This window comes from Dendrobates tinctorius, unplaced genomic scaffold (assembly GCF_039654945.1).
Source record: "Dendrobates tinctorius isolate UK_male_01 unplaced genomic scaffold, ASM3965494v1 ptg000455l, whole genome shotgun sequence".
Classification (NCBI taxonomy): Eukaryota; Metazoa; Chordata; class Amphibia; order Anura; family Dendrobatidae; genus Dendrobates; species Dendrobates tinctorius.
Window position 1 is genome coordinate 1,844,314 of NW_027362117.1, and position 10,098 is coordinate 1,854,411.

At 42.6% G+C, this 10,098-nt stretch overlaps 1 protein-coding gene across 1 annotated transcript; it reads right to left on the bottom strand.

Annotated features, from left to right (window-relative positions):
- Positions 1 to 6,023: 6,023 nt before the first annotated feature.
- On the bottom strand, positions 6,024 to 6,995 carry LOC141077532 (olfactory receptor 5B12-like). Its single transcript, XM_073564526.1, has one exon. The coding sequence runs from the start codon at positions 6,993 to 6,995 to the stop codon at positions 6,024 to 6,026; it is 972 nt and encodes a 323-aa protein (XP_073420627.1).
- Positions 6,996 to 10,098: the final 3,103 nt, after the last annotated feature.

The following is a 10,098-nucleotide window of genomic DNA, read 5'->3' on the forward strand; positions in this document are numbered from 1 at the left end:
AATGGCAGAAATGGCAAAAGACACTCGCTCATATTTTTTGCAAACTGGTTGGGACTGTTTTGGGCCCCTTGTGGCATAACTGTCCATGTTATCTGTTGTTCCTGATAAGTGAATGCAAATAGAAACTAGCAGTCTGGGTGTAACGGAATGCTAAAGAAGGCATTGGAGATCAATAACTGTAAACCAAGCAGCATCCTGGGGTATTTGGGACAAAAGAGTATGTGGATTAGGCGCCAGGTTTGAGAAACACTTTTACTGGTTCTACAGGCATTTTCCCTTTATCATTTGGCCCTTTTGACCAGAGTTTAGATGGTATCTCTGAGAGGTATGGGGTGAGTCATTGATCCTCAGGCAATATTGGGGGTGGATCTGAGCCTATCAGGGCCATCATAACAGTAGGAAGGGCATGCAAAATACAGATTTCCTCACTGTCTTCATCTACATAGGGATTATATAACTTAAGAGCCATCTGACCATCATCTTGGAATTGTATTCTGGAGTGGAACTGTGATAATAAATCTGCCCCAAGTAAATTTACTGGACATGTGGGAGAGATTACAAACTGAATAGTAACCTCGGGGAAGGGTTTTATGGGGTTTATAAAAGTATATTAATTGAGTCTACCATCTACTCCGATTAAAACAAGCTCTTGATCTGAGAATTGAATAGGGATATCCGTAGGTGCATCTGATGCTTGATTATAGAATTGGCCGCCCCAGTGTCTACCATGAACTTAACAAGGGTGTCCCCTACAGGGAGCGTGACGGATGAGCATGCACCAGGTTTGGTGGAGGACATTGTGATGGCAGACCCTGGTTGGCCACCCCTTCAGTATGGACAATTATCAGGATTTTGGGGCTGTCCGTAACCGGGGTATCCTCTAGGGTTCCCAGTATTTAGATTACGATTGGAAGAGGGAACTTGAGGGTAGCATCTATCAGCGGGAGTGTGACAGTCTCTCTGAAAGTGACCAAGTCGCCCGCAGCGCCAGCATTAGCAGGGAAGGGCTGAGGAGCAGGGTTCCCAGTAGCTGAGGGGGGGCCAGAGTTTGCTATGTGCTCCAGTGATACTGATAAGAGACTGGCTGTGTGCTCGCAGCTGCGGTGGGGGCGAAGGGGGATATGGTGTGGGCTAAAATGGGAGGGGGTCCTGAAGCAGCTGCAGCTGCTAGCTTGCTAGTTTGCTTTTTTTTTTCTCTCTCTCTGCTGAACAGAGAGGGTTAAAGTCTTCTGAAAACTTTTTATTACTTTCAATGCATTGTCCGGAGTGGAATTCTCAACATCAGGTCTAACTGAAATTATTGCCTCTTGCAATTCGGGTCTGAGGCCGGACATCAAAGCTGCCACAAAAAGATGTGTATGGGCTTCATTATACAGTAAGAATCCCAGATCTCTAAATACTACCATGAGACGCCCATAGAACTTCTCGGCAGTCTCTCCTTTGGCCTGTGTGATATCTGTGAGAGAGATAGCTTGGTCCGCTAATTTATCTTGTGCCCAAACCTTTAAAGCATTGTGGAAATCAACACCACTCTCATAGGTTTCCCCATGAAGATTCATATTATATATTATGCCACCCTCAATAATTGGAAAATACCCCTCCCCAACTTTTACTCGAAGTATGTGTAATAGATCTCTTCGGGAAGTGGAATAAATGTCTCGATTTGATGCCATTTGCCTGTAGAAAGCAATGGGGGAAGTCTCTGGATCGGGTAATTGATTGCGAACAGTGTCCATTTGTGATGGGGTGAAGGGATTATACTCATAACCACTAGCAATATTAGACATAGCGGGGACTGAGGCTAGCGGCGGATGATAATAGGTACCGTCAGAGTTTAACAAAGGAAAGGTGGGGGCTGCTTCTCCCGGTCTCCTTGTGCCACAATTATAACAGACCTCTCTCCACTGAGGATTAGTAACTCCACATACAGTACAGGTCCACCCGGCAGGATCATAGGGTGGGGGCATACTGAGTTTCGGTACTCTAGGATACATCGGTGCCTTAGGGTTAAGAGGCACAGAGCTTACAGTCGGGAGGAGAGGCTTGATTTCCTGGGGAGGGACCTTATCATCTAGCAGGGAAACTTCTTGTTTCAAATCATTCTTAACCATCTGTCTGCCTGACACAGTATCAATCTTAATTCCTTCTTAATCAATCACTTCCTCACACCACAGTCACTTGCTTGAACCACAATACATCCCGTCCCTGTCATAATAATAGACAATTTTTCCTTCTTCCACATAGCAGTAACAGAAACAATCAGAATTCACTTCCTCTGTTCTTCCTAACACCTTCGTCACACAATTCATGTGCCAAGCCACAAAATTCTTCTTTTCCTTCCACGGATTCTCTCATTTAGAGCTAAATATCCTTCAGTTGTGCACAATACTGGAGCGGCCGTCTCAGTTTGTTCCACCGGGTCAACCTCCTCTGGGAAGCCCAAAATTCGCGGTACTCAGTGAAAGGAGGAGGGCGTCTCAGACTATCCCTCCGGACACCTCTGGTTATATCTATCTATATATACCTGAGTTACGAATCCTACCCGGTCTTCGATCACCTCACCACGCCTGATTACTAACAGTGAATTCAGGATTTCAAGATATTTTGACTATAAAGAGAGTCACAATCACTGGTCAATCCGGGGTGTCCGTCCCTTATGAGGTACGGTTCGAGCACTGAGCCCCCAACGGTACTACACCTCTATATGATTCCACCCATGAATCACCCCACTAGGGGACAAATCTCAGATCCTCTTTGCAGCAACAAGCACAGGAAAACCACACCAACGGTCAGTCTGAACAGTATAACTGCCAACTTACCATGGTTGCCGTGGGGGGTGATCAGTCCCAATTTTCCAGCACCTGTGTCCGCTCTGAGGGTCCTTTGTGTTGTTGTCCTCCGGGGGCAGAGGCGTCCCTGTTCGGGGGCCCCACGTTGGGCACCACTGTCGAGGTAGCTATTTTGGGAGGGCTAAATTAACCCTTCACGGTTGAGCCAGTGATTTCCAAATTATTCCAGTGTTGCTAGCAACTCAAATGACCACACGGAGACGGGGGTCTCTGTACGGGAGGATCGAGACAGATCACTGAGCCCCTTTATTTTAGTCACATCTTTTATAATCTTTTGCTTAATTATGCAAGGTTCTCAAGTACCAATAGCATCATTTCACTTTGTAAGCCAATAATATTGCAAGAAAACCGGAAACTACATATATGTCTGTCATAGAAAGTAGTATAGTGGCATATTCTTCAGAGTTTTACACCCCCGCCTCCCTTATCTTTGCACCTGATGAGAACAGTCTGGTTTTATGACAGCCCTTGCCAATTACAAAAATGTATCTTACAGCAACAAAAATGAAGAAGCAAAACCTTCAGAGAATGGATAAAACGAAACTTCAGCTTTGACTTTAGTATTAACCCTTCACAGTTATACCAGCTGTACATATATAATTATATACAGGAGATGGCCAGGTTATACTAGCAGTACATATATAATTATATACAGGAGATGCCCAGGTTATACCAGCTGCATATATAATTATATACAGGAGATGCCCAGGATATACCGGCTGTACATATATAATTATATACAGGACATGCCCAGGTTATACCGGCTGTACATATATAATTATATACAGGAGATGCCCAGGTTAAACCAGCTGTACATATATAATTATATACAGGAGATGCCCAGGTTATACCAGCTGTACATATATAATTATATACAGGAGATGCCCAGGATATACCAGCTGCATATATAATTATATACAGGAGATGCCCAGGATATACCGGCTGTACATATATAATTATATACAGGAGATGCCCAGGTTATACCGGCTGTACGTATATAATTATATACAGGAGATACCCAGGTTATACCAGCTGTACATATATAATTATATACAGGAGATGCTCAGGATATACCAGCTGCATATATAATTATATACAGGAGATGCCCGGGTTATACCAGCTGTACATATATAATTATATACAGGAGATGCCCGGGTTATACCAGCTGTACATATATAATTATATACAGGAGATGCCCAGGTTATACCAGCTGTACATATATAATTATATACAGGAGATGCCCGGGTTATACCGGCTGTAGATATATAATTATATACAGGAGATGCCCAGGTTATACCGGCTGTACATATATAATTATACACAGGTGATGCCCAGGTTATACCAGCTGCATATATAATTATATACAGGAGATGCCCAGGATATACCAGCTGTACATATATAATTATATACAGGAGATGCCCAGGATATACCAGCTGCATATATAATTATATACAGGAGATGCCCAGGATATACCAGCTGTACATATATAATTACTAGCTGAAGAGCCCGGCGCTGCCCGGGCATAGTAACTAACTGTGGTTAGTTATAGCAAATTATAATTATCCGCCATCCCATAGTCCCATGCCCATATACCCGTCATACATATCCTCCATCCCATAGTCCAGTGCCCATATACCCATCACACATCCTTCATCTCATAGGTTATACCGGCTGTACATATATAATTATATACAGGAGATGCCCAGGTTATACTGGCTGTACATATATAATTATATACAGGAGATGCCCAGGTTATACCGGCTGTACATATATAATTATATACAGGCGATGCCCACGTTATACCGACTGTACATATATAATTATATAAAGGCGATGCCCAGGTTATACCGGCTGTACATATATAATTATATACAGGAGATGTCCAGGTTATACCAGCTGTACATATATAATTAGATACAGGAGATGCCCAGGTTATACCGGCTGTACATATATAATTATATACAGGAGATGCCCATGTTATACCGGCTGTACATATATAATTATATACAGGAGATGCCCAGGTTATACCGGCTGTACATATATAATTATATACAGGAGATGCCCAGGTTATACCGGCTGTACATATATAATTATATACAGGAGATACCCAGGTTATACCGGCTGTACATATATAATTATATACAGGAGATGCTCAGGTTATACCGGCTGTACATATATAATTATATACAGGAGATGCCCAGGTTATACCGGCTGTACATATATAATTATATACAGGAGATGACCAGGTTATACCAGCTGTACATATATAGCTATATACAGGAGATGCCCAGGTTATACCAGCTGTACATATATAGTTATATACAGGAGATGCCCAGGTTATACCGGCTGTACATATATAATTATATACAGGAGATGCCCAGGTTATACCGGCTGTACATATATAATTATATACAGGAGATGCCCAGGTTATACTGGCTGTATATATATAATTATATACAGGAGATGCCCAGGTTATACCGGCTGTACATATATAATTATATACAGGAGATGCTCAGGTTATACCGGCTGTACATATATAATTATATACAGGAGATGCCCAGGTTATACCGGCTGTACATATATAATTATATACAGGAGATGCCCAGGTTATACCGGCTGTACATATATAATTATATACAGGAGATGCCCAGGTTATACCGGCTGTACATATATAATTATATACAGGAGATGACCAGGTTATACCAGCTGTACATATATAGCTATATACAGGAGATGCCCAGGTTATACCAGCTGTACATATATAATTATATACAGGAGATGCCCAGGTTATACCGGCTGTACATATATAATTATATACAGGAGATGCCCAGGTTATACCGGCTGTACATATATAATTATATACAGGAGATGCCCAGGTTATACCGGCTGTACATATATAATTATATACAGGAGATGCCCAGGTTATACCGGCTGTACATATATAATTATATACAGGAGATGCCCAGGTTATACCGGCTGTACATATATACAGGTGATGCCCAGGTTATACCGACTGTACATATATATAATTATATACTGGAGATGTCCAGGTTATACCAGCTGTACATATATAATTATATACAGGAGATGCCCAGGTTATACCGGCTGTACATATATAATTGTATACAGGAGATGCCCAGGTTATACCGGAATGATTTATGTAGAAGGGACCCCTCATATTTGTTCATTGTTTTTTGGTGGACCTTTTCTCTTCCCTCCCTCTGGTCTGTAGGTCTTGTATAGTCTTAGCAGCGCAGCTTTCAGCTCTTGGTTCCTCAGACTATACACTAGTGGGTTCACTAGTGGAGTGACCAGAGTATAGAACACTGACACGACTCTGTCAGCCGAGTGGTAGTAACTGGTGGTCGGTCTAAAGTAGTTAAAGACGAGGGTCCCATAGAAAATGAAGACGACTGTCAGGTGGGAAGAGCAAGTGGAGAAAGCTTTAAATCTCTTGTCCTTGCCTCTGATCTTCAGGATGGTGGAGAACACGGTGATGTAAGGAATGAACGTCATAAGCAGAGAACTGAGTCCAAGAAGTCCCCCGAGGATGAAGATTGACAGCAGGTTGATAAATGTATCAGTGCAGGAAATCTGCAACAACTTGGATACATCACAGAAGAAACTCCAGAGAACGTTCGAGAAGCAGAAGGTCAATCTCAATGTGAAGATAGTATGTATCAATGAATAGAGCATGCCGAGCGTCCACACTGCTACCGCCAGGTGGACACATGTCTTCCACCCCATGACCTGGATGTAATGCAGAGGTCTACAGATGGCAATGTACCGGTCATAAGACATCACCGCCAATAGAAGAATCTCACAAGTGGCCAAAAATATGAAGAAAAAGACTTGGCTCATGCAGGCTGCTACGGAAATTGTCTTATCGTTGGTGCTCAAGTCGTAGAGCAAACGCGGAGACGTGACGGAAGAGCAACCCATATCCAGACAGGCCAGGTTCCCAAGAAAGAAGTACATGGGGCTATGGAGGTGAGAGTCTACGACCACCAGGAGAATGATGAGAAGATTAGTGACGAGGGTCAAGAGATAGACATAGAAGAAGAGCAGGAAGAGAAGAAGCTGGAGGCTCGGGACATCAGACATCCCCAACAAGTACAATTCAGACCAAAGGGTTTGATTTCTCATCACAATATGAGCAGAAGGAGCCTAGAAGGGAAATGTATGGGAGAAGATATCCCAGAAGATGTCATGAAAGGAGACTGCTGAAGAAGACAGAAGATTTCACCAAGACTCAAAGTTTTTTGGTACCCTTCTCCATTGACTTTAATGATGGAAATCTGTCTTTCCATTCACTGGTTCCTAAGACATAAAGTAGTTATTGACAGCGTGAATGTAACAATGTACGTAAAGGATTTCCGTGCGGTCTTCTGTCCTGCTTCCCCTCATGGTTGTCTTCTCGCTGATACTAATGCTGCGCAAACAATATATTTTACTGCTACAGATGCTCCTGAGATTAGTGGTAGCTCAGAAGACATCATTAATTCCACCCCTCGAGGAATTATGGAGACACAGAACCAAGAATGGCAGGAAACACAGGATAGATTTCAAAGGTTCGTCCACGTAAGAGTTTCCTTGAAATAATATTAAAGGGTTATTCCTTTGATCCCATTATTTTTCACAAAGCAGAATACATGCAGAGTTACTGTTACTCTACAGACTAAGCCCAACATAGAGTTTAGTTCCTGTGTCTTTGTATCTGTTTTCATCTTTCTGCCCCTCCGTTTATCCAGTTTCACATAGCTGAATAGGAGATCCTCTTCTTATCTGCTAACACTATATTTCCCAGTGGCCCCCGCTTCTCCTCAGTGCTGCAGATACCACCAAACCTCCTTATCATCAAGCTGATCTAAGGGTAGAATTCACTTTATGTCAGGGATGTCACATTCAAATACACAGAGGGCCAAAAAGCTTGGACAAAGTCGCAGCCAACCTTGATATTTATTACAAAAAAAAGTCTATAATTGAGGAAGTTTTTCTCATCATCGGATATAACGATTACATTTTTTATATGGAAACAAACTTAAAATGGATTGTCCCAGGAACAAAGTACCGTACATTTTAATTAATAGATTTTAGAATAAAATATTAGAATAATATAATAATACGTTATGAAAGAGCAGTTAGAAGCTTATGGCCCAATGGCCTAATATAAATACGTAATAACAAAGGATAAAAAAAAACCTTGAATAATACAAATAATAAAGTATGGTTCCAACAAAAGTACCCCCAAATACAGCATGATACTCCCATAGTGAATTTCTCCACAGTACCCTCCACATGCATGGTATGATGACCCTAGTGTACCTCCTTTCCCTCAATCCTCCTGGCAAGGAATAGTGACCCCCCATCACATTATGATCCCCCAACTGTGACCTCCACACAGCCCTCCATACAGTATAATGGGCACAAAAAGTGCTGCCTACAGCTAATGGTCCCACATAGTGCTCCATACTGTATAATGGCCAAAAAAAGTGCTCTATACAGTATAATGGCCACAAAAAGTGTTCTACAGTATAATGGCCCCACATAGTAATTCATGTAGAATCATGCATCCCACATAGCGCTCCATACAGTATAATCCCACATAGTGCTACATACAGTATAATGACCTCACATTGTGCTCTATATAGTGTAAGGGCCCCACATAGCCCTCCATACAGTATAATGGCCCCACATAGTGCTCCATACCGTATAATGGCCCCACATAGTGCTCCATACAGTATAATGGCCACATAGAGTGCTCCATACAGTATAATGGGCTCACATAGCCCTCCATGCAGTGTAAGAGGCCCACATAGTGCTCCATGCAGTATAATGGGCTCACATAGCCCTCCATACAGTATAATGGCCCCACATAGTGCTCCATACAGTATAATGGCCCCACATAGTGCTCCATACAGTATAATGGCCACAGAGTGCTCCATACAGTATAATGGCCACACAGAGTGCTCCATAAAGTATAATGCGCCCCACATAGTGCTCCATACAGTATAATGGGCTCACATAGCCCTCCATGCAGTGTAAGAGGCCCACATAGTGCTCCATACAGTATAATGGGCTCACATAGCCCTCCATACAGTATATGAGGTTCAAATGATGCTCCATACAGTATAATGCGCCCAACATAGTGTACCATGTAGTATAATGGGCTCACATGGCCCTCCATACAGTATAAATGGCTCACATAGTTCCGCATTCAGTATAATGCACTCTACACAGTATAATGCACCTCACATAGTCCCCCATACAGTATAATAGGCTCACAGTGTTCCATACAGTATAATGCGCCCCACATAGTCCTCCATACAGTATAAGAGGCCCACATAGTGCTCCATACAGTATAATGCACCCCACATAGTCCTCCATACAGTATAAGAAGCCCACATAGTTCTCCATACAGTATAATGTGCCCAACATAGTGCCCCATACAATATAATGTACCTCACATAATCCTCCATACAGTATAATGCACCTAACATAGTGCTCTATACAGTTTAAGAGGCCCACATAGTGCTCTGTACAGTATAATGCACCCCACATAGTCCTCCATGCAGTATAAGAAGCCCACATAGTGCTCCATACAGTATAATGCGCCCCACATAGTCCTCCATACAGTATAAGAAGCCCACATAGTGCTCCATACAGTATAATGCACCCCACATAGTCCTCCATACAGTATAAGAAGCCCACATAGTGCTTCATACAGTATAATGCACCCCACATTGTCCACCATACAGTATAAGAAGCCCACATAGTGCTCCATACAGTATAATGCACCCCACATAGTCCTCCATACAGTATAAGAAGCCCACATAGTGCTCCATACAGTATAATGCACCTCACATAGTGCTCCATACAGTATAATGCGCCCCACATAGTCCTCCATACAGTATAAGAGGCCCATATAGTGCTCCATACAGTATAAGATGCCCATATAGTGCTCCATATAGTATAATGCGACCAACATAGTGCTACATCCAGTATAATGGCCTCACATTAAAAAAATAAATACTCACCTCTGGCCATTCTCCCGGATGTTCCAGTCTCTTCAGATCCTCTGCACAATGCGGTACAGCGGACACGTTGTAATGATGTAATTGCATCCGCTGTGCTAAGACTTCAGACACAGAGGGAGAATGTTGGGAGAGGGAGTGTCAGCTGCTCCATCATTACTTTCAACTCTACCATCATCTCGGATGCCGATATAGTTCAAAAAGGGAAGGCTGGG